The 24,947-nt window shown below is 41.2% G+C and overlaps 2 protein-coding genes across 2 annotated transcripts; both read right to left on the bottom strand.

The window, feature by feature from the left end:
* Positions 1-1,898: 1,898 nt before the first annotated feature.
* On the bottom strand, positions 1,899-15,086 carry ssh1b (slingshot protein phosphatase 1b). The gene is given in 16 exon segments (XM_054612624.1): positions 1,899-2,534; positions 2,664-3,207; positions 3,209-3,280; positions 3,383-3,583; positions 4,105-4,251; positions 4,519-4,565; positions 4,755-4,883; positions 5,033-5,126; positions 5,799-5,993; positions 7,142-7,207; positions 7,534-7,602; positions 7,696-7,817; positions 8,080-8,144; positions 9,135-9,235; positions 13,121-13,158; positions 14,736-15,086. Coding segments are annotated over 16 exon segments (2,607 nt in total). The 5' UTR covers positions 14,817-15,086.
* Positions 15,087-16,099: 1,013 nt separating this feature from the next.
* LOC129102806 (synaptic vesicle 2-related protein-like) lies at positions 16,100-23,941 on the bottom strand. Its single transcript, XM_054613076.1, is given in 16 exon segments — positions 16,100-16,162; positions 16,164-16,277; positions 16,415-16,504; positions 16,811-16,892; positions 17,002-17,113; positions 17,328-17,432; positions 17,525-17,601; positions 17,920-17,993; positions 18,110-18,238; positions 18,312-18,437; positions 18,558-18,621; positions 18,705-18,829; positions 19,000-19,071; positions 19,181-19,279; positions 19,368-19,453; positions 23,884-23,941. Coding segments are annotated over 16 exon segments (1,476 nt in total).
* Positions 23,942-24,947: the final 1,006 nt, after the last annotated feature.

Below are 24,947 nucleotides of genomic sequence, written 5' to 3'. Positions count from 1 at the left end.
AAAAATTGAACACAACATGCTTCAAGGTGTCTAAACATGTACAACATGGACAAAGATACTTGAAGAGTTGAAAACCTGTGAGTGCTGGACTTTGCAGTTTTCCAAATTGATTACTTATCTGTATTTAAAATAAAGGAAATCTAGTATTGTAAATTTCGATTATAACTCCACAATTCCAAAATGTAAAAATAAATATTTAATTTGAAAGTCAGAATTCTAATAATAAAAGTAACTTAATTACAGTTATTAGATCAAATAAATTACACTCAAAAGTGTGGGCACTGTAAGCAAAGAATGGTACCACCTCTGATGCTTTAGTGTTCTCAAATTAATTTGATTAAACGTAGCTATAGAGCTGAAATGTGTGCACTGTGTGAATGGATATTAGAGTTGTGCTCAAGTGCTTAATGTATACATGATTACTGTGTGTTCGCAGATGTTTGTGGGTTTAGGAAAAGGTAACCGGAAAGTTAGCTGCTTGAGGCATCATTGGCTGGGAGCCTCTAAGATAAATGAGTACCCAGATGCAGATAACTTGCTAAGAAAGTAAAAGAAGAATTTAAATCATGAAGGTGATTTACTGTACCGGGCAAAATGATATGGCTTTGGTTACATCAGGAAGTGATCAGACCAGGAGTGGAAAATAAAAATCACAATTGAGCTCCTGAATGTTTCCAGGCATCTGAATGAATGACTGTAAAGTCTCCAAACAGCTGTCTGTTTTTTTGTTTTTTTTGTCATTCTTTCAGGCATAAGATGAGGGGTTAGGTTCAATTCAAACAATTCATCATCCAACTGATGAAAGATTGTTGTCACTTTAACTAAATAAAGACAAATTTGAATGCATTTCAGTAGTTAAATAATATGTTTTCAGCCCAAGCGTGTTGACAATATGTTTTGTAATACTGCAAAGTCATGAATGGGGCTAAAGTGAGTGCTTTAAGTACATGATTACATAAACTTTAACGGAGGAGGTCAGGGTGAACCAGCCACTGTGCAGAAACAACAAAAGAGTCTTTGACCAAAACAGTTCGAGATGCTTGTGGTTCCGAGGTACAACACCTTACAAAGAGGCATAAAAAAAGGCCCACATCCTTTTTTCCCCAACATGATTATGCTTCCACATGAAATGCCCTTTCTTGATGCAAAAAGCAGCTGCAGCAGGGAACGTATAGGTGAAGGTCAGTGAGGATTCAGCTATCAGCGGTAGCATGAGGAGATGCTGAATGCAATCAAAATGGGGCAACTGCAAACATTCATTGAGCTCCTTCATGGATACTGTTGATGAGTTGGATTGTAAAACATACAGTACTATGAAAGAAGCATGGGACTTCAGGTATTTTTTCTTTCCATCAAAACCAAAGTGCTCGCTATAGCTTTCTGAGGACTTAGAAAGGAATGACGACCACCACTGTCTCTGGAACATGCCAAAGCTGTCTCTTGAGGGTAATACGGCAGCATAACGCTCATCTCCACTGGGCTGTGGGGAAGTGGGATGATCCTGTATGTGGTGTGGGGCCAGCAGGCTCAGAAGAGACCAGATGAGCCTCCATCAGGTCTGAGGGACAAGTGGAAGGACACGGGGAAAGTCTTCAGTCCTTACCTGCGCAGAAGCACTCAAGCTTTCAGCGAATGGTCAAAACATCCGGCCTCATCTGGATCTTAATGCCAGTAGATGATGACAGGACACTCTCTGGAAATACAGAGAGGGCTGTTGCAGCTTGTGACAGTGCAGCTATGAGGCCAGGACATGACAGTTCAGGTCAAAGCAGAGCTTCCTTTTCTGGTTCGACACCACAGCGGTAGTCATCTAAAAAGGCCCACAGCCATCATAGGGTTCCTGCTGAAGGTCAGTGGCAAACCTCCACCTCCATCTCATCCATGTGAGGGTTACTGTATTAAGGCAGGGGCCCCACTGGGAGCTGGCCCTCCATGGCCAAGTTTGGCAGCTTCTCAAGCTGCTCTGCCCTCTGTCGCATCAGTTCCAGACCAAATTCTATTCCCAGTCCTGGCATATGCAGCTGGGCCAGAGCCTGCCGCTGGAGCTCCACTGCACCACCAGGTTGTAATTCTAAACCTTCAGCGGGAGCCCCTCTGATCGGCCCCGTGCCATCCCTCGATATTTCTTCTCCCATGTCGTCCCCCTGTGGTTCGTCCATGTCCTCGGTGTCCACCGAGCCGCGGTCCGGAAGCGTCTCCTCACAGCTCATGGGTGAGGCCAGTTTCTGGCGGTTGGTCAGTGGGACACCGGGGGTGCAGGTGGAACAGCGGTACAGATGACTACAGGGCTGGATCAGGGTGGATGGGACGACAGCAGGGGCTTGCAGAGACTGCAGAATTGGGGTGGAGGCAAAGTTTGTCCCGGGTGGATCTATGCATATGGTGGGGATATTGCAGTGGCGGGAGGGGTTAAGGCGGTGGGAACGGCCCCCTGCTGGACGGTCACAGCGCCGCACTTGTGGTAGACGCAGGCAGTCTTTACAGGACTGATAGGAGGGCTTCACTTTTAAAGGGTTTCCTGTGCTACCACTGTCCTGAATGGAGTAACATGCAAATACAGTATATGGTCAGTTGCGTGCAGAATATTTAAATAATTATGAAGTGTGAGTTTAACACAAAACATGACTTAACTACAATTACAAAGCGATATTTTCTTAACTCACGTCAAAAGCTGCAGGGCAGCTGCGTTTGGCAGCCAGCCGGTTGCTGTTGTTGGTGTTCAGGTTGGCCAGGCCTAACCGGCTCTCCTCCGTCCTCTCAGCATCCTCCCCCGCCCTCCCCCCAGGCGTCTGAGCCAGGGCCGCCATCTCAGCTTCCTCTTTCTTGGCCTCTTCTTCGTCCTCCTCCTCCAGAGTGCTGATCTCGAGCCTCAGCCTCATGTCCTCCAGGGGGTCGAGGCGTCCACACGTCTGAGCTGCCGTGCCGGCGCCAGGTAGGGCTAAATGGGCCATGGGGAAACCCTCGTCCTCCAGTAGGGCATCCCTCTCCACGTCTTCGATCTCAATGAAAACTCTTTCCATACCTAGCAGAGGGGGGCCCCGCACTGGAGTGGAGGGCTCACTGTCTAGTGCAGAGTCTGACAAACGTCTGAAGTAATAGTTATAGTTAAGAGAGTCAAGCGGCTCCATCTCCAGACCCACAGCCCGGCACGGAGAGGCCCTGCAGCCTCCCATGGCTTCTTCCCCTCTGAGCACTGGTGTCTCCCCCGCCAGAGGCTTGCAAATCATCTGATCCCTCCTTATCGGTTTCAGGCCTCCAGAGCTTGTTGTGACGATGTTTACTGTGAAGGCAAATGTATTTTGTTTTAATACCAGCAGGATGTGTGTAATGGCTATTAGCTTTAGAGCACATCTAGTCTGGGTGAAACTGTAGACCTGCTCACCTTGCGTCCAGGATTCCCTCGTACTCTGCCAGCTGTCTCATGAATCCAGCGTTTGGCTGAGCTATACTCCGCTTCTGCTTTACAAAGTTGTAGGCTTTCTCCAGAGACCAGCCGTACTCCTTCATTGCATAGGCGATAACTGTAGAGGCAGACCGGCTCACCCCCATCTTACAGTGCACCAGGCAATTGGAGTTGTTCTTCCTAGTGGACAGAAAATGATTTATTTATTTATATGCATCTAGTTGGTGACAGTTAGGACGGTGTAGTAGCCATTCAAATATTCAGTTAAATCTGTTTATGTTTGGATTTGATGGTTTCATGAGGTGCACTTCACACGCTTAGCTTCTCCATTTCTATTTTTGCAAACATCCTTTTTTTTTTTTTTTTTTTTTTTTTTTTTTTTTTTTTTTTTTACTTCAAGTTAACATGCTTAGACAGTTGCATAGCAACCAAACTGATCGCACCATTTCAGTTCTCTCTCTCTACGTTACTCACACACAGTGTCATGCATTTGGGCGGGAGAAATATTCATCATGTTGGGTCACGGCCCCATGACTCAAGGAGAATACATGATGAGAGCCAGTCAAACTGCAATGACTTAAAAATGTCTTACAGCCACATCTATTAAAACCAAAGGGCTCTGGGGACAATCTGGTTTTACAGTTTTTGATCCGTACAAGTTTTCCCAGCCCACTGCTTTATTTTATCACGTATGGTCTTACTTGGCTTTGACGATGAAGTTGTAGGTGTCGTTCCAGTGGGCGAGCAGGTCGGTAGCATCCTCATCGTATACGCGGATGTTGTGATAAGAAAACATTCCCGGGAAGAAGTTGTCAATCTCTCTGGTAACATTCAGGATGTAACCCACTCTGCAACCAAAACAATTATATGTTAGTCTTTACCTCCAATACTTTTTAGTTTAATTGTTACCCAAGACACGTGTTATCAGACTAATGCTGTGCTCAAGACAACTCTGAACAGAAAATTTCATGAAGAAGCAGATGTCTGACGTCAAACAAATGGGAAAGCCCGCATTGTAAATGTTAAACCATGTATAGCTTATTTACTTCTGTATAAGAATAAAAAAAATGAACGATAAAATCAGGATTTAGTATGTGTGCGCACTATAAACTCACCCGCAGACACGTAGTTCTTCCAGGTTGGAAGCGTTCCACTCAGAGCCCTACAGAACCAAAAGACAGACACTTATAGTCAATAATTGCTAATAAAAAGCAGTTTTTTCAATGAGGTAAGTATAAACCCCAGTGTGGTCGTACGTAGGCGTGGTGGAAAAGTTAAGAAAATAATGGAAGAATCTGATAAAAAAAACAGTAAAAGGAAGAATAAAATAATGAATTAAAAAAATTCTCACCAAGTACACATGGTCAAAGATGAGTGTGGGTTTGTCCATCTGACCCAGGATCAGAAGCATCTCGTTGTCTATGAACTCTTTGTACTCTGAGAGGTTACAGCTCATATGCTGCTCCAGCTCGTTACGGATCTGTGGACGAGGGTTGAACAAGAAACACTTAACTTTACTAAAATAGTGTACAGCTAATGACTGCTACATTCTTAAAACATGGAAATCGTGAGGTACAGTATTATAGAAGGATCTGGACCAATCAAAGACATCGTTGGTTTGGCACATACCTCCTTCGAGGTGATGTTCTCCAGGTCTTGAAACGTCATGATGCTGCGTAGCTTGGCTTTGATCAGACACTCTGTTCTCTCCCGCTCAGTCGGCCTGCACATAATGAGTCAATACATCAGTGTTGCTGTCTGAATGAAAATTAGCATAACAGTGTAACATGTTCCCACAGCTGAAGACAAAGGGACAACAGCTGGTGTCCAAAGCATTAAAATACATTAGATTACTAAAGTACTCTATACAAACACCAGGCATGTTAATAATCAGCATCAATTGGTCTGTTTGGCCACGTGTAGAGCTTTTAGGATGAGTCGACTAATTGAGTTGACCGACAAAAAAAATATTTGTCAACTATTCTGATAATGGATTCATTGTTACAGTAATATTTCAGGAAAAATAGCAGAAAATGCTGTTTTCTGCCACTCAAATATGGAGATATTCTGCTTTCTCTGTTTTACATCACATTAAACTGAATATATTTGGGTGACAACACATTTAAAGACATCACCTTAGACTTTGAGAAACTGGGAAGGGAATTTTCAAAATGTTCTGACATTTCATAGACATTCAATGAATCAATTAATATAGAATATAATCAGCACATTAATCAATAATGATTTTTTTTGTTAGTTACAGCCCTAGCCACATGAAACAGATACTGTTGTAAATCCTCTTCCGGCATAAGGGATAATCACATCAGGTACTGTGAATTAAATGTTCTAATAACTTAAACTGTTATGTTACATGAAGCAGCCTGTGTGGTCTCACCGGTCGACGAACATGGTGGGTGAGTCGGGCCGGGTGGTCTCCAGGTCGGTCATAGTGTTCCACTCATTGATGCAGCTTTGCTCCGAGGTGATGCAGCTCTCATAGAAGGCCATCCACGTGAGAGCAATGCCCCCTTGGAAGTAGTTGAGCCGGCGTGACACCTCGCATGCCTTGTGGAGGACCTGCAGGGCAGACCTGCAGACACACGGAGCAAAGGCTTCACCATCACAACTCAGGGTAAAATAACACGATGGCAGACTTGTTTATTGGTAATACTGATATGTGACCAGCAGGTGGCACATGCATAGAGCTAGATTGTCAATAGTCATGGAACTGTGATGATCCATCCATCCATCTTCCATAACCACTTATCCAGTTAAGGGTCGCGGGGGTGCTGGAGCCGATCCCAGCTGTACACCCTGGACAGGTCGCCAGCCTATCACAGGGCAGACATATATAGACAGACAACCATTCACACTCACATTCACACCTACGGGCAATTTAGAGTCTTCAATGAACCTAAGCTGCATGTCTTTGGACTGTGGGAGGAAGCCGGAGAACCCGGAGAGAACCCACGCTGACACGGGGAGAACATGCAAACTCCACACAGAAGGTTGTCTGGCCCGGGAATTGAACCCGGGCCCCTCTTGCTGTGAGGCGACAGTGCTAACCACTACACCACCGTGCAGCCAACTGTGATGATGTTATTTACCAAACCAAGAAAATTAACAATTTGCATGTTGTCTATGGAGTAAAGAACACCAGCACAAAGGTAGGGAGATTTTCTGTAGCATTAACCTCTCCATTGATGGATAGCTAGTCAAACACATTTACATGTTTTCATTTACATATTCATGAAGTCCTGGAATTCAAGAAACGAAGAAATCGTATGAATGTTAAACTCTTATGTTTATTGACATAAATAGTAGAAACAAACAATATTCTAAGAAATCTCTTATATCCCTTAAATTGATAGGATTGGGATTTTGTGCACATGTTCGTTTATGTTAATGTTGCCAAGTGCAAAGCCCCAATGTTGGCCAAAGTCTAAAGTTATTTATTACCTTTTTTAAAAAAAAGCTGCTACTTGATCCGTTAATTAAAACTAGGCTAATCTCACCCTTCAGCTTTTCAGTACCTTCACACTGGCATAAAAACTGGGTATACAAAATCTGAAAGCTCCAATTAACTTGAACATACCATGAGGTCTGGTACACATGTTTTCATCTACTAACGTGAGAGTAAACAACATGTATCCAGCATGGTCAACGCTTGTTTTCCTCGTGTCCACACACAACAAACACACACCGGTAACCCCGGGTAAACACGAAGGAGTCACTCACCACATGGCCTGCACAGAGACAGGCTTGAAGACATGTGACCGCCCTGCCGTGTTCACGCTGAAGCCTCTGGTTGAAGAAGAGGAGGAGAGAGAAGATCAGTTTAAGTTTGGGTGTAGATGCGGAGAGCGATCAGGGGATTGTAAACACAGACTGGACACGGCTTGTTCATGGGGACTATTCAGGACACCAACCAGTGGAACATTCCTCCACTGTACAGAGACAATGTTAACAGGTCAGCAAGAACTGTTCTCACACACATGCAGAGAGAAAAATGCATGTAATTCACTCTTCTGCCACTGGTGGGCAGAAAAACCTAAAAAGCAGAGAACCACCAAAATCATGCAGCTGGAAGCCCACCTGAATATCAGCAGAAATGACAAACTGAAACTTACCCATCTCCATCTAAATGTATGTTGGAATCACTCCACAGCGGCAGCACCATCCCAATGGAGCAATTTTTACTGTAGATCACAAAGATTTAAGAATACAATTTGAATAGGTATAATAATCAGATAAAACTGCACTAAATGTTAGACAGCAGAGGGATTCATTACCTGTCCTTGTCTGTGAAGTCCATCCCCACCACGATGTTTTCCTCTGTATCCTGATGGCCGTTGGTGTAGATGACGACCATGTAGCGCACCCGGTCTGACCTTCCGCTCTCTAACCGTACCGCCTGTGGAACAGAAGGAGAGCATGAAACAGTCATTTTTGTGCCAAAACATATGTGACGGCATGAAAAACAACAAACCTTAGACTCTTTACTCTCAGTAAACAACACTTTTCTAAAATGGTTTAGTGAGTAAGAGAATTAACAGTTGTGCTGTAATAACTTCAAGTGTACAGCACCCACACAAACGAACATACTATCCATATACTTTTGAAAATAAATAAATGTGAGGGATGAAGTGTGTGTGTGTATGAAGTATCATACTGACCAGCTTAATGCGATCTTCAGACCGGAGGATCTTAAACATGACCTGCAGGTGTTGAGGTAAATCACCTGAAAGTGAAACACACTTATTAGGAAGTCTTATTAGGAAACTGAGTGAGTGTACTGCAATTCAATGAGAAGCATAGTTTAGTTGTTTAGTGTTTTAGTCATTTTTGATTAGACGAGTCTAGGTCTTCATCACAGTCTGGATGTCCAAACTGGACTCCAGTTTACCAAGATCCTGACAGAGAAAAGTATTTACCACCACTGCAGTACGAAACTAAAACTGCCTTAAATAAGCTGAAAAAATATGACCAAGTTCAGCGTTAACAAAACAGAGAAAACAATACACACTTTAATCGCTGACAGGCTTCACTGCAGAGACACACAATTTCTAACAAAAAAACTAAAGGTCAAGTACAAACTGATCATTCAGTTTTTCTATTCCACATTCATTTTTGTTTTTTTCTCCAGTTGGAGGAAATATGCTTGTGGATTTCTCTCAATGAAGACAAATCTAAACCCTGCGACCTTCCAGCTGTGCTAAGCTAAAGCGTTAGCGAGTAACACATGAGTCCTGTTCAAACAGGCTCCTGTATTGTCCCGCCTTTGTCCTCAAATGACATCAGGCTCAACAAGATGTCATATTAATAAACCTGTAAACAGTGAGCATCTATGAAAGAGCCCCATCACTCACTGAACGCTTTTATTTTTAGATTGTGCATGATAATGCTGCATTTTAACATCCCTTTGACGTGCAGACAAACATCAGCAGCATGATTATGTAATAAATAATGTCAAGTACCAAGAATTCAAAGAGTTAAAGAACAGATACTGTCTATGCCTTTCTTTAAAATAACTTTAAGCTAACAGCTTGATCTTGTTTGAACTGATTTGTGAGCATCCCCTTGTGTTAAACCACAGGTCACTTCAGGTCAGACCACAGTTTAGAATAAACGCAGACAAACCCACGGAAAGAAACGCCACCTCAGCAAATACAATTTTCCTTTTGTCTGGAGCTCAAGAAACAAAGCTTCTTCTGTGCAAGTTTGTTCCTACCTGCATGTTTGTGGTGGGTCGGGGTCTTTGGTCCTTGTGCGCTGCCGCCCTGCTGCAGAAAGAGGGCGGCTCCTTTGACCATGAAGAAGCTCTCACTGAGGCTGGAAAAAGGCAGACGTGGAAAATACATTGAGGGCTACTGAAATCTTAACAATGGCCATAAAGAACTTATTTTTTACAGTACAGTGTTGACACTTTTGATTGGGTTGATAATGTTTTCCCAGTTGAACCACTCTTAACCAAACGAGTCGAACCCAAGTGAGGTAAGGATTTATCGTTTCACCTCTTTCTTTTCAAAAGGAGAGTTATATACCAGGATAGACCGAAGAGAGATAGGGGACTGATTTGACTGATCTACTGGCTTGCACAGGTACAGGTGTACTTAAACACATTGTTGTCGGATTCCCTACATAATCCAGCTCAGATATCTCCAGATTCCAGTCATAAAACCAAACTGACTAGTTTACTGGTTAAGAAATCAGTCAGGTTGCAAGAAGTTGCAGATAACCGTCTTAAAATACCCTCTAGGTGGGTCATCAGAGTAAACTGGCTGCACCAGAGAGGTCGGAGTGCTTAACACCATGGACCCATTCCATATCTCCACAACCTTTTTTTTGCTTTAGACTTAAATGGAAAGAAGACGGAAAAACAGAAAAACTATTTTTTATGTTTTTTCCATATGTGGCAGATGTGAGTTTTTTCATGTATTTTAACAGTTTACAATATTTCTACAATCACTGTTTCTAATCTAGAACCAGATCTTTACTAATCATTATAAACTAATCTGAATCAACTGTCAACCTCTTTGTTTTTCTATTCCCTGATTAGCAAACAAATGTATTCTCACACATTTGAAGGAAACTACTGTCACAATCATTAAATGTGGCTGGACGACTTAATTATTACCCTTCATTTAAAAGACATTATGAAATTATTTTGAAAAACAAAATTTAAGCAAAAATAGAACCAGTGTTATCGGTATTTGACCTTAACTGCCAAATAAAAAAATGTTTAGAAATAAAACTATTTAATGTCCCAAAAAGGTAAAAAATGCCCAACAGAAATTCCCAGTACCTAGAGTGATATCTTCAAATTGCTTGTCCTTTTGGACTATCAGTCCCAAACAAAAATATATTTAATTTACTATCACATAAGAAAAAGAAAAGCAAATCCTCAAAACTGAGAAGCTCAAACCAATGAATGTTTGGCAAAGAATCAAAATTTCCAAAATCAATTTTCTGTCGATCATCAAATAAGTCATCATGGCGTAAAAATCCCATTCCCAATCATGTAGGTTGTTCAAGAATTGCAATGAACAAAGTTGACCTCTGCTGTTTGTCAACCCCAATATCTCCCCTCTTCCCTGTCATTCACCAGCTGCTCTAATAAAAAGCTAATAAAGCCCCCAAAAATAATCATAAAACAAAAAGACATGTCTGCAGTCTGGATACTGTACGCACAGCGAGCAGCCAGGTGTAGGCGGCGTACTTATTAAGTCCTCATTGGTTCAGCGAGCAGGACGGAGGGCTCATCAGTGGCTGAAAGTCAGCAGAGATCTGATGCAGTGACTTTTACAGCTCTGTGTTTTTATAGCATGATTAACAGACGCCTCCTGCATGGGTCCGCTGACCTCCGCTGAATCAAGCCTGACACCACGACTATCCAAATGTGCTCCGACTTAAAGACTTCCTCTCCTGTCGAAACCCGTATTGGATGCAGGACTTGTGGGTCACGACTTTGTTACGAGGGCTGCAGTGAAGCAGGAGGAGAGCTTTAGCATCTTTTCTCACACAGAACAGAGTGCAGCTTTGTTTAACCTCAGTCTCGTTCCCCTGTTCCACCAACACACACAAAGCCTGGTATGACTGAGTGGGACCATCACAAGGCCTTTTGTTTCAGCTGCCCTGCGACGCAGCATCACTATTTCTTTTCAAATATATGTAGAATAAATAAGAATTGGAGAAAATAGTAAATTAATCACAAGGCAAGATGTGAAATCATTACGTTAAGCAAATGTACGCTACACTTGAGAGTTTTGTTGATTTCAAAAGCTTCAAAAAACTTCAAACTCTTCTCAAAGCTCGATCAAAAAATACTTTTTCTTATCTTAAAACTTGAAGCATTGAAAAACTAGAAAACCTCTCAGAGTTAAAGCTTTTAAATGTGGATGACTTTCCTAAAAATGTAGTTTCCTTCTGCTAAATAAAACTAATCACACTGTGACATCATAATCTATTAAACCTTGACCGCCAACTCTAAACATCCCACACTGCCAGTAAGCATTGACTTTCTCTAATAAGGTTTCACTATCAAGTCTGCTATCGACTTTTTGTTTGTGTCGCTGTGAGAACTTACATGCGACAGATCTCCCTCCGAGTCAAAGCGGCTTTCTCCACAAAGTGAGGCAGTACGGTGAGCATGGCTTTGTGGGAAGGTTTCACTACTAGATGCATCCTGCTAGTAGTAAGTGGACTATTTACAGTCTCCTCAGAAAAAAAAAATCTAATTTAGTCTCCTCTTATTACAATCCTCCCATCCATCTTCTACACCTGGGTATTCCTGTTAGTCAGGAGACAGCAGCTTCTTCTAGCGGATTAACTTCTGTCCCCGTGGTCTTGGTCTAACAAGTCCTTCCTCTTTGACTCCCGCAGCTCTCTCGGTCCTGAAGTCTCCTCGTCTGCGCTGCCCTCTCCTCTCAGTCTCTCCTCACTATCTCCTCTCAACAGCACGTGCTTCGGCTATCAGCTCTCCCTACGCAACACTCTGCCACAATACCATCATTCATGCACTGTGAAGCACTGGAAACGTTTCTTGGCGTCAATCTCAAGCCTGACATGCAGAATTCTAAAAGAAGACTCTACGCTGATGAATTACTGAGCCACAGAAACATGTTACTCATGTAGACACTCCAGACAAGGCATGACATGACTGTTTCAAAAGTGAATGACCCACACACACCCACACACTCACACACACCCACAGTGAGCACAAAGACAGAGTCTGTGCCAAAGCTCTACTGACACATATCTTGACTTCTGTGACGTTGGGTTGAGTAAAGAAAAGCTTTGTGAACGCGCAGGAACAACAATACTCTCCGTTATGTAACTGATGAAACATTTTAAAAACGTTAAATCAACTGTACTTCCAGCAGGTTTTTCTCCTTGACAACAGCGAGAAACTGAGGGCCGTTACAGAAAATAATGTGATTCTTCTGTATTTTCAGGACTGATGTCTCAAGTGACTCATCACCTCCCAAAGCAGTTCTTAATGATCAAGTCAGCATGCGTCTTTGGCAATTCATTGCATACAGTCATTTGATGTGTTTCTGTCTTTCCCAGTTAGTGTGTTGTTTAAACCCTTCTTCCAGTTAAAGAACCATTACACCAATTATAGAATCAATTGTGCAACATGCATATGGTAGAAACATGACCAAACTAGAGACTCCATCTTGGGATGGAATCACACCAGCCGTGACACCAATTTTGGCGTAAAGTGGGGGACCAATGGCACCTTCTCCACGTCACAGTAAACTGAAAATCTAATCTAGAAACGTATATGTAAAAATAAAAAGTACTGTATTTCATGATGTCATCCTTTTATTAACTAAGCAAATGTATCTGTACTGTTTACTTCCTGGTTTCCAAGGAAATATGGATTGAAGCTTTAACTGTTTAAGCCTGAAATGTTTAAATTGGAGCTAAAACCGTGTTGTTAAGATGACATTTTTTAATTTAGTTGTTTTCAGTCATACTAATGCTACCTTCTCAAATACAATCATGGACTGAAATTATTGCTTGAGACATCAATGTCTGCTGGCATTTCCCCTTGTTGCTCATGCAGCGTCAGAGGACCCACTGACACCAAAGACAAAACTATAAAATGAATTCCACAAATCAGAAGCACAATAAGTTTACATTTCTTTGTAAATAAATTTGAAATCCTGCAAGAACTCACAATACATGACTGTTTAAACAAAAAGATCTTACCTCTGATTATTTTTCCGCTCATCATCACTTCCAAAATCCTGAAAGACAAAAAAACAACGAAGAGAATATAAAGACAGAGTGACGTTGTGTAACGGCAGTGTTGAATGAAAGTCGAGGAAAAACTGAGGGGGTGGGGGGGTATATGTTTTTCGTCATCTTTGTGAATCTAATCTGTGTAGCTGCAGTCCAACAGAACTGGAGAGTTGTTCCTATTTAGTCCCAGACCGGATTAGTGAACAGAGACCACTGCACTGTGAACATGTCACTGTTGTTTGGGTCATCTGGAGGCCGACATTCATTGTTAGTATGATACATCATTACTGCCGCAAAAATATTTGTTCGCTGTGTAAGTGAGAGACTGAGCTGCAGAGCCACATGGGCACAATGTATTCAGGAAGTGGACCTTGATACATTCATGTTTTGAAATCTTTAAGAAGTGAGTACAGTAGCTCAAATTGATGTTGAGGACCAGGCAATTGGAGAGAAGCATGCTGGCGCCAACTGCTGGTCCTGTCCTGTCAGTGTTGTGATCTCATCTGCTATAGTGACGACCGTAGAATCATTAGGATGCCATCAAACCGCAGGAGTTCAGCAAAAAAATAAAATAAACCACATGCAAGCATCACACCCATTCACTTTTCCTTCCTGCTGTCTGACTCTTGCAGAATAGTGAGCTGTTATGCAGAAAGTGATGTTAAAAACCCAACTTCTCATCAGACGAAGAATGTCACTGCTTGTTTTTTTTAGTGTCTCAGCTCAGTCAGACTACTTCAGAGCACATAATCCACTTTCCCAAAACTAGAAACTAGAGCACTAACCCTGGTGTTATGATTTCATTTAGATGTTGAATCTGGCACCGCTCCACATTTGAATAAGAGTTACATATGGGATTTAACATCTGATTCACAGCCTCAAACTCCTCAAAGTCAACATTACTTCTTGTTGTCAGGAGATGAACTTGACATGTTTTCTAAAGCTAGAAAATAACATACTCTCTTTTTTAATTGTGCCCCAAAAAAATAGAGGTTAGTAAGATTTTTGTGTGAGGTGTTGCCTACATCACACACCTAATTGCACACCTTAGTGGCATCACTCATCAAGAACTTCTCTTTTTGCAAGTTCATGAACACTTGACTAAAGTGTCCTGGGGCACACACTGATCACAAAAAAATGGATGTCATTCCCCTTTAAAGTCTCCTCCCCAACACTGAGGCTGCATAACTACATAAAAGGCCAATAACAAGGAGGGAGAACAACCTGAGTGCAACGCAGCAAATGTTTGTGCGGCAGCAAAATGACCACTTTGTTCTGACAGCTAAACCCAGCAGCCTCCCCCTCCCCCGCTGCAGGATTTTGTTTACAAATCCGCTGCCACAGGAGCCACAAACAACTCTCTGCTGCAAACAATGGGACAATAAATCAAGTTTATAACACACACACACACACCCACACACACCCACACACACATATAGCAATGACGGAATGGGAGGTTAACCCTTCCTGCGGGATATTAAAGCACCACACCGCCCGGGTTGATACGGGGCTCCTGCAGGCGCCTTCTCGCCGTTTCCTCAAACCGCGCACACAAAGACCGAGCCCCGGCTTTCCCGCTTACCTCCCCCGCACTGCTGTTCGTCGTGCTGGCCGAAGATGCTGCACTGGGGGTGGGCGAGCGCTGCAGAGTCACCAGGGCCATGGTCGGTGGGCTGCAGCCTTGGAGGGCAGCGGAGGAGGAGAGGAGGAGAAGGGAGGGGAGGGGAGGAGGACGTGGGAAGATGCGCCGCCGAGATTGTCTCTGTCACCGGGGAGAAAATGCCTAGTCAGACTCTCATCCAGCAGCACCTCCAGCCTCCAGAGCCCCGGCGGTGCTCCCGTTCGGTCCTGCTCCGTGCGTCCTCTGCGGTGTACCGGAGTCCTCATGAGCGAGGAGGCATGAGAGATTTCCCCCGTTTGCACCGAGCCGGCAGCGAACCCCGCGATTTCATCACTGCTGCGCACAGACAGACAAACAAAACACGGTGCAGGTTGCAAGCGGGGCAGAAATGACATGCAGCCTCGCCGGATGCCTGTGATTGGCTGGCCTAGTTCGCGTGCGCGCTGTCATTGGGCCAATGTTGTCAAGGTGACTGGCCAGACTAGGAACTCCCAAATACAAATGATGAAATAATATTCCGCTCATGTTATGAAACACTAAATGTGACTAAATGTTGAGCGACGGTTATTCTCATGATCGATTCATATGCTCAATAAATGAGAGATTCATTGTTTGGTCCAAAAAAGCAAGAAAACAGATGAAAATGAACGTCACAATGATGTGATGTCACCAAATGTGTTGTTTTGTTCCACCAAAAGTCCCAAACAAAAAAATATTTAAACAAAGAAACAGCTTAATGCCTGGATTTTTATCATAATTGCAGATTTGTTTGCTACTGATCCACTTATCAATAAATCAAGTCGTGGTTGCAGCTATAAAGTGATAGAAACATGCATCTTTTTGTGTAAATTCGACACTGGGATTCACTGACAAAATAAAGTGGAGCCTAAGGTATATTGACCATTTTTTTATTAGCAATAATCACCCTGGCTTCATACATAAATAAATACAAGAAGGCATTTTTATCCAAAATGTTAGGGCAAGGCTTAGGATGTGTAACTCTAAATCAGAGCCAGTCCAGTGAATCATCATTGTCCATAATGTCCCTCTGTTGCCTCTCCTGGCCTAGATGGAAGAGAGGGTAAACAAACCAGTCCGAGCACAAGTGTGCTTCCGCCCTCATTAGACATGGGAAGTAGGCCGGCCCTCAATTATCACTCCCCGCCTGTAATGAGATTCGTTTGAGTCCTGTGAGCGATGATGGGGGAAGAACAACGGGACAAAGTTAAACAGACAGTTGTGGCATCTGCAGCAGCATTGGAGTTGAGAAATTATCCTTTTCTTAAATTTTTGTGTGTGGTTCACACTCCTGCGCTGTTATCATTTTACTTGATGGTCGTGGTGGTGGTCGTCTGCTCACAGGTCTCCTTCTGATTAAGACTGGACTCCAGTGAGAGGCCTGCCCAACGTCTCAATGGGCAGGATCAAGGCTGCAATGCAACCCAGCAGACCGAAGACACTGTACAACGACAGGGCTCCTTTCACTGATATCCTGAGCAACACCTAGAACCAAAACCCAAAACGTGAGGAGCCACGGCGGAGAAACAGCTTGAAGGAGTCTGATATCAGAACGGTGCTGGAACTCATTTTAAACAAGTTTCTTTGGAAAGTGCCAAACAGAGATGGTGACCTCTGCATACCTGCGCCACAAAGGGGGTGATCAGGGCACCAATCCTGCTCAGCCCATGTGAAGTCCCAATTCCTAAGGCTCTGTTTTCTGTAGGGAACACCTGATGAGAGGAGAGAATATTTTGTCCAGTTCAAATTAGGGCTGTCCTTCACCAGAGGATTCTGTAGAAGTGAATTTATCCACAAAGAATGACACATAAAACAACACTTAAACTATTTTGTTTACCAGAGATGTCTTCATAAGCTTCTAACAAGTCATTCGGCATGAAAAAAGCATTTAAAAAAGACACATTTCCTAAAGATATCTGAGTTGACTAAGACCAAAACGACCGATTAACTAAGAGGAGGCAGCCCAATTCAAATGATCTAAAAACAAATGCTGAATGTTAACTTGGTAAAAGGCATACCTCAAGTGTGTAAACATAAGCAATATGGAATCCGCCAGTGATGGAGGCTCTTGCTATAAAGATGAAGACTGTAAAAGCCGTCCTGCATGGACAAAAAGACAGACACAGACAAAGTTAAGAGTTCAGTCCTGATGTTTTAATAAATAACTATTGTTCCAATGTGACAAAACAACACATAGACACAAACATACCTCCCAATACAACCATATAAGGGCAGAAAGCTAAAAAAAAACATGAACAAACACAGAGTCAGGGTCCTCCTTCTGCCAATACAGTCGATTGCCAGAAGGGCTACTAAAGTACCTGAAACAAACATGAAAAACAAACATCTTTTAAATGTGGCAGTCAAGAGCTGTAAAGACACAGTGTGAATGAATTGCAATTCATCAGATAACGAAGAGATATGGAGTAACCTCTGTATATGGGCTAAAGGCTGCTCTTGGCCACAGCATCATGAAGGTCTTCACATTAAAGTTTTAACAGCTCTTAAAAAATGCTAATAAAAGGAGCATTTTACCTGGGAATTCAGCTAAGGTTGTCCATAAAAGGGATTTGTAGTCATCTGATGTCAAATAGTTGCATTCCAGACTACATCTTGGTTCAATCTTGGTCACTTGCCTCGCTATGAAGAGGAAGGATGGTTTTGTTTTGGGGTTTGTTACTATTTAAGACACATTATGACAAAAGCTGGTCCCACAGGGTGCTGTTACTTACTCTGACATGAATCTCCGATTTGCAACAGCTCAGTCGTCAACAGGATTATACCGTAATAGATGAATGTGTTTGCAAACCTTTGGGTAAATACACAATAGAGTTTTCTAAATTGTGTGCACCCGATTGAAAAAGAAAGTATTAAAACACATAGCTGGATTAATTTACTAGAGGACACTGGGGTCAAAATAATTCAAATCTGTCGCTCTGTGTCTTGTGTGTACACACATCTTTAACTGCCAATCATATAAAGTATAAACAGCAGACTACACAAGGCAACCTCAGCACTATCTTACTGTGACCTATGTACCGAACACTATTTGGTAATCCAGCCTTGATTAAGTAATCAATTTAAATGAAAATATCAGATGGAGGTAAATTGACAGAGAGGAGTTTACCATATAAACCACAGAAGAAGAGTAGTTATCCTATACTGGGGAACGAAGAGATCTTTGATCTGTCCACGGTTAATCTGTGAAATTAAAATGACAATAGTAAAAGGCCTATTTATTAATATCAACAATAAAGCAGGACCCTTGCGTTCTTTATCTGAAAGAAATGCAAGAACCAATTTTTCTTTAATCTCACCTGTTTATGGGCAATAAGCTTCCCTTGAGGCAAGGCCTTGCCGTTCTCTTTGGCGATGCGTGCCAAAGTCGCCATGGCCTTCTCGGTTTTCCCGGCCAGCACATTAAAATGAGCGCTTTCAGGTAGCCACTGTGTAACACAGAAAGTTCAGCTGGAGCTTGATTCCTCGGTTGGTTTTCATTTTTATAACCAACATACTTACAAAGCAGAAGCAAACGTAGATTGCCATCGGCATGGTAGACACGCCGAGCAGCCACCTCCAGCCGAGAGTGGGCATTATCCACAATGCCAGGAGGACCTCGAACATAGAGCCAAGTGCCCAGTATGCCTAATGCACACAAACGCATCAATCAGGAGGGAATCAATAAGCAGTGTGCTTAATCAGATCAAATATTCAGCACTGGAATACAGTTAAAGTCATGCAATGATAACAAAACCACCACAGTACCACAATGAGTATGATGCTGATGGCTCTCGACTTCACTGGGAGGAATTCTGAATACAGTGTCACCCTTAAAAAGAGACCAAACGTTTATTGCAAAAGCCTTTCATGGCTAACAGGTCTGTTTGGCGCAGAGGAAGCAGGGGAACTTACGCCTGAGGAGCTCCTCCGAGACCGAAGCCTACGAGGCCCCGCAGGAGCAGGAGCCATCCGTACCCCGGAGCAAAGACACTCAACAGGCCGTAGAACAGAACCCAGACCACAGAAATAATCAGACACTGTTCAGCACAGAAACAAACAGGGAAAACAGACAGTTAAAAATCAACCATGCACAAAAAACACAAAATCATTCATTCATTCATTCATTTTCCGTAACCTGCTTATCCAGTTAAGGGTTGCAGGGGTGCTGGAGCCACTAAATCATTAAAAACCCAAATATAAGACTTACTGCTTTTCTGCCGTGGATGTCAGACACTTTCCCTATTAGAGGTGAACTGATCCCCATTCCTATAAACACAACCTGAGGCAATAAAAACAAACAAAAAAAAGATCTTGAGAGAGAAGATCTTCACAAAGCAATCAACTAGCTGTAGAATAACACTAGAATACGGTACATAAAGGGACTTTACCGATGTTATGAGAGCCACCTGATAGCCTTGCAGCCTCCACTCACAGTGCAGCTGAGGGCCCAAGACACTGAGGATCATCATCTCCATGGCGTCTCCTATCTGCTCTCAGAGAAGCAGAGCACTACATGACATTCAGTATCTGGAGGTCAGAGTGAGGACCTTTTCTTGCATGGTTTAGGATTCTTACCCATGACAGTCCGGTGAGGACCGACATTTTCCACTGGAACTTTCCAAAGCCGAGGGCCTCAATTGCATCGTCTACCGTAAAGGTTTCTGTGAAAAGGGACAAGACAGTCACTGCAATTTCACTGTAAAGAAGTGTGAGCAGATTTGCTCCAGAATCACAACAAGCACCACATAATATATAACTATTATGTTAAAATCGGGTTTTACACATCTCAAAAAAGGTAAATAATGATGTTAAAATAATACTTTTGCTTTAAGAGCAACAGAAGTTGATTAGACGTCATCACATGAATGTGTTGCAACTAACAGGCCTCAGATCAGCACAAGTATAGGTTGTGTATAATAAAAGTACATCTTTTAAGTATTTGTTCTTTACTTAAGTATTTCCATTTAATGATACGTTGTACTTCAATTCCACTACATTTTAAAAGGAAAATACTGTACTTTTTTCACCACTACATATTTTACATAGCTATAGTTACTTTTCAGATTGAAATGTAACAAACAAGCATGACATTAATTTATCAAATATGTAGCATTGTTGTGGATTAAACTACAAAAAAAGTATATCAAACAATTACAATGATATCTACGCTGTCCAACTACAACATTAAAGTATTACTCACATAACAATACATAAACAATGATGCAAATTTCCCCGCTGCGGGACTAATAAAGGATTAACTTATGATACAATGATATAATGAAGAAACCCTGACAGAGCCCATTCTGCTGCATAATGAATGTGTTTACTTTTTATACTTCATGTACATTTTGTAATCAATACTTTTGCACTTTTGGTTACATTTTGAATGCATGAGTTTCATATTGTGGTCTTACATTGTGGTATTGCTACTTTTACTTAGGTCAATTATTGAAATACTTCTTCAAACCCCTGATGGCAGGTCAGCAGATCTACACTAGTGCATTGTAGCTTTGTTCTGCTTATATGCAAACTGTCTTCCACCCTTCCCCTCACAAAAAAGTACAGTTTCAGTTTGCAAAAATGACACATTTAAATCAAAAGACCACCTTCATGATTGTGTATTTATCACACAGACAGATAAGATCAAAATGCGTATAAGCTACAATTAATAGTTCTACAGACCCTCAGTTTTATGAAATCCCATTGTGGATGCAGACTCCAGTCCCTCTGAGTGGACTCTCTCTGAGGCTACGGTGCAGAATTCCTTGTCTGTGCAGTCCTCATTGCTGTGACCAACCAAATCCACCTCACCCCTTGATATGTCAGCACATCAAAGAAAGAAAAACAGGCATTATTAAGCAAAAATGGTTGAGTTTGAAGTGCAATATGTCACCTTTTATCATAAAATGAATTAGCCTCAGCGTGGACAAACAGCATGAATTAATAGTAAATATTTCACTTTTCTTGGTCACAGTTAATCTGACAGAGATCATAAAATACAGAAGTACGCAAAGATATCTCATTATTGTTTAATGCCTCTTACATAAACTCCCCTCTCCTTGCATCTCCCGTGGGCGGGACTAGGACGCGAGGAGAGGGGGCGAGGAAAGGAATCGAGGATGAACCAACTGGAAAAGTGAGAAAGGCATCCTGTAACCCTGTGTTTAGCCTGCGTTTTATATACGGTTTATGGTTTAACATAACAACGCCATGAACTGTTGGTAATTTCCTCTGGCATAGCCTGGAGAAAGGCAAACTTGGGAACATATTTATAAAGGGCTTAAATGTCTGCGAGATACCTCAGGCACTTTGCGTTTTGACAGTTGGACAGCCCTAAACTCACAGACTTTACGTGAACGCAACTCAAAGTCTGTGAGTCTATACAATGTTACTATACGTTATTAATAACTTACTATGTGTAAGTTATTAATAACGTATAGTAACATTGTACGTTGTCTCTTTTTGACCGATTTGCCAAAATGTTTCGACATGCAATACTCTGGTATGTGAAGACAGTCGGCAGGTTTTGTCACATTACCTAGTACCATATATATATATACACACACACACACATATATATATATATATATATATATATATATATATATACATATATATATATACATACATACATACATACATACATACATACATACATACATACATACATACATACATACATACATACATACATACATACATACATACATACATACATACATACATACATACATATATATATACACACATACATATATATACATACATACTTATATACACACACATACATACACACACATATATATACATATATATACATATATATATACACACACATACATATACACACATATATATACACATATAAATATATATACACATATATATATATACACACATATATGCATATACACATATATATCTTTTTCAAAATTTTATGTTTTGATAAAATACAAAATATAAAATACAAAAGTAAAATCATGTGGTTGTCATTACCTCTGTTCAGGATTTCTCCACCGTTTGTAGGGAATCGTGATTCTTCTGCTCCAGCTGTCCATTTCAGTTAACTGTTGAACGAGACTTTGAGCAGACAACACACAGGTGTTGTCTTCAAACATCAGGTGCAGTCTCTGGTGTCACCGAGACACCCAATCAGAGAACAATAGCTGAGGGGGGAAAAGGAAAGAGGATAGATCAGGAAAAATGAAACAGTGCTGTTGTGCAGGAGTGAATGGACAGGAGTTTCGTGGGCAATAGTTTCTAACTTTGGCAAAAATGGATCATCTATATAGAGGGCAAGACTTATTAAAACAATAAGTAGGGATGATGAGATAGAAAATGGTGATCACTTTGCATTTTTCCTACTTTATCACTTTGTATAATTTAGTCATGACAAAGTAAAAATAAAAAAACAAGACACAAAATATGAAGCTATTATTTTATTTTATTTTGATTGTTTCCAGTAATTTAATTACAATCATAAATCGAACCATTGGAGATTATTAAACTGTAATAATCTTCCATTATCCTTTTGATAAAGACTCTTAGCTTTTGTTCTTATCCAGTAGGACTTACATTAAGTACAAGGGTGAGCTAAGCTTAAGCTAAATTAATTGATCACCAAAAGATAAAGTATGTGAGAGAGTCACTGAAGTCCGGCTCTTTTCCTTTGACGCAGCGTGTGTGTTTGTGTACGCGCGGCGCGCCCCCGTAGCGTCAGCTGGGAGATCAGCTGTTCGAATTTTGACACTTCATTCAAAATTCGACATTTACAAAATACAATTCACCCAAAAAAAACTTTTCTTTCCACGGTTTCAACAGTTTGGTCGAAATGAACCCTTCATTGAGTAAGATTATACAATGTGCCGGCTCTACACACTGGTTTCCCCCGCAGCCTCTCATGAAGTTCAGTTTAGGACTACTGCACTGTGATACCTTCTAGCAGACAGCAGGTTGTGCTCTCTTCCTTCTGCTGTTGGTCAAATAGCCAGAATGCTTTCCCTGTAAAGGCTGCTGTTGTCAGAGGTTGCACTTTTGGTGTTCATAGCTGTGTGTATGTTCATATTCACACACACCAATAGTGGTAATTACACTTCCACAGCCTATTGTATCTTTACAGAAGCCTTATGATAGACATTGATTTCTTTATTATTTTTCACTGCTCCTATAACACCTGGCTCTGGGTTACCTCGTATCTCAAATAAGTTTATAGTTGCTGCAAATTAAAATTAAGTGAAACCAGTGGCTACCAAACATACTTATAAATATAAAACCTGATGCTATGCTTAGGGAAAATGATTTGCAGTAAGTTGAAAACTATATCATTTTTTTTTTGTAAATGAGTAGCATTCAGAAACACTGGTATAGGCCCTGGTACAGTGATGGAAGAACTATGTGAGAGTAAGCCAATACAACGATCTATAAATGCTCCTTTACAAGCAGAAGTCAGGAATTACTGAAGTAAAAATAAAAGATGTATTATCATAATCTGACTTATTTTTCTCTAACAATATTCTAAATGAAACTGTGTGAGAAGTATCGAAGTGAAATCAACTCATAGACAATATGACAAGGAGCATCAAGACTCCGCTTTTTGTAGGGCACCAAATCTGTTATTTTTAACAAACCTTTATCTTCTACTTATCATTTATATTTGTTTATATTTCTGAAAAGTACCTATAGCTGTCAGATAAAAGTAGTGGAGTAAAAGTACAACATTTCCTTCCTTTAAATGTGGTGGAAGTATAAACAAACATAAAAAGGTAAGTACATTACTTGAGTAAATGCACTTCCCTTTGCAGCATGTTGCATTCTCATAGCCTATTCTAAACTCTTAACAGACAGTATGATGCGACATAAACAAACTAAATAGAGTATCTACTACCACAGGAGGACTTCTTGTCTGTGGCTGCTGGAAGTTTTCAGTCCTCTGCCCCCCTTCAAGTGAACAAGGCCAACCTGAAAATAAAAGCTGTCGCAAAGTAGGACACCGTGAGGACATGCTGAGGCTGCTGCATTATGGGACGGCCATAAATACAGGTAGAATATACAATACATCCTCGGGTCACATCGGCTGCTTGTCCGGACTCACGCGGAACGACACTGAACCTCAGCAGAGCTTTTCTGAATTGCACAGAGAACGAAGACATGGAGTCAAAGGTAAGATATAACATCTGCTGTACATGCTTAAAAGCCTTTGACATGTGAATGGCCTATCGTGCAAACAGATATTCAATCTGTTAAAATTCTGTTTGCATGCACACATTACGAAAACAGCGAGTTTTGTGATTCTGCACATTAGTTATTGTGTGATTTGTTCACTGAATGCTCCACTTCTGAAACCAACAGCCTCACAGCTCGTTTTAGCCTTCAGAGCCCTGCCCCGTCGACAGTAAGCTGTTTGCTCACATAAATAAAGGATTAGTTGAAAGTTTAGTTGTTTGGGACTAATTAGGCTGGTGAATATTTATTTAGACAAATGGTGGATCAGGACACTTTGTGATCCAACTTGTCCTTCACTCTTTAGAGACACGATTGCAATCAACGTATTATGAAATGTGTTCTTATGTGTGTGAGTTAATACTGCACAGTCTGTGGTTTGAAGACTTTTTTTATTTGTACACTTTGAACCCTCAGTGCAGGATTGAGGCTATGCATGGAATTAATGCAAAAATGAAGGAGATACGAAGCAGTGGTTTGTGTTATAATCAGGGCTGGGTATCTAACCTCAACAGTTTGTACTGTACTCAAAGTACTGAAAATTGACAGCTAGTTATCAGATTTTTAGTGTTCTGACTTTATATAAACTTGTAAAAAAAATTCTACAAACAAATTCTTATTTTATAAGACGTGTACTGTATTATATCATATTATACTGCACTGTATTACACACAATATTATGGAGTTAATACAGCAATCAACACTGATGTATTTCAGAACTTTGAGCCTAATTTGTTCAATGAAAAAGGGTTTTTATGCTCACAGTAGAAAAGCATTGAAAGCTTTGTTTGTATCGGCACCACAGCTCAAATTTATCATTGACACGGATATAAAAAGAAAACTTGCATCCCTTATTATCAGAACCGTTTAGTGCTGTTTTGATTCAGTCTTAAGTAAAGATAATTGCTACCCTGTAAAAACACATAATCTAAATTG

Source organism: Anoplopoma fimbria, chromosome 14 (genome assembly GCF_027596085.1).
Source record: "Anoplopoma fimbria isolate UVic2021 breed Golden Eagle Sablefish chromosome 14, Afim_UVic_2022, whole genome shotgun sequence".
Lineage (NCBI taxonomy): Eukaryota > Metazoa > Chordata > Actinopteri > Perciformes > Anoplopomatidae > Anoplopoma > Anoplopoma fimbria.
The sequence above is the reverse complement of the archived record's forward strand: the minus strand, read 5'-3'. Positions and strand labels throughout refer to the sequence as shown.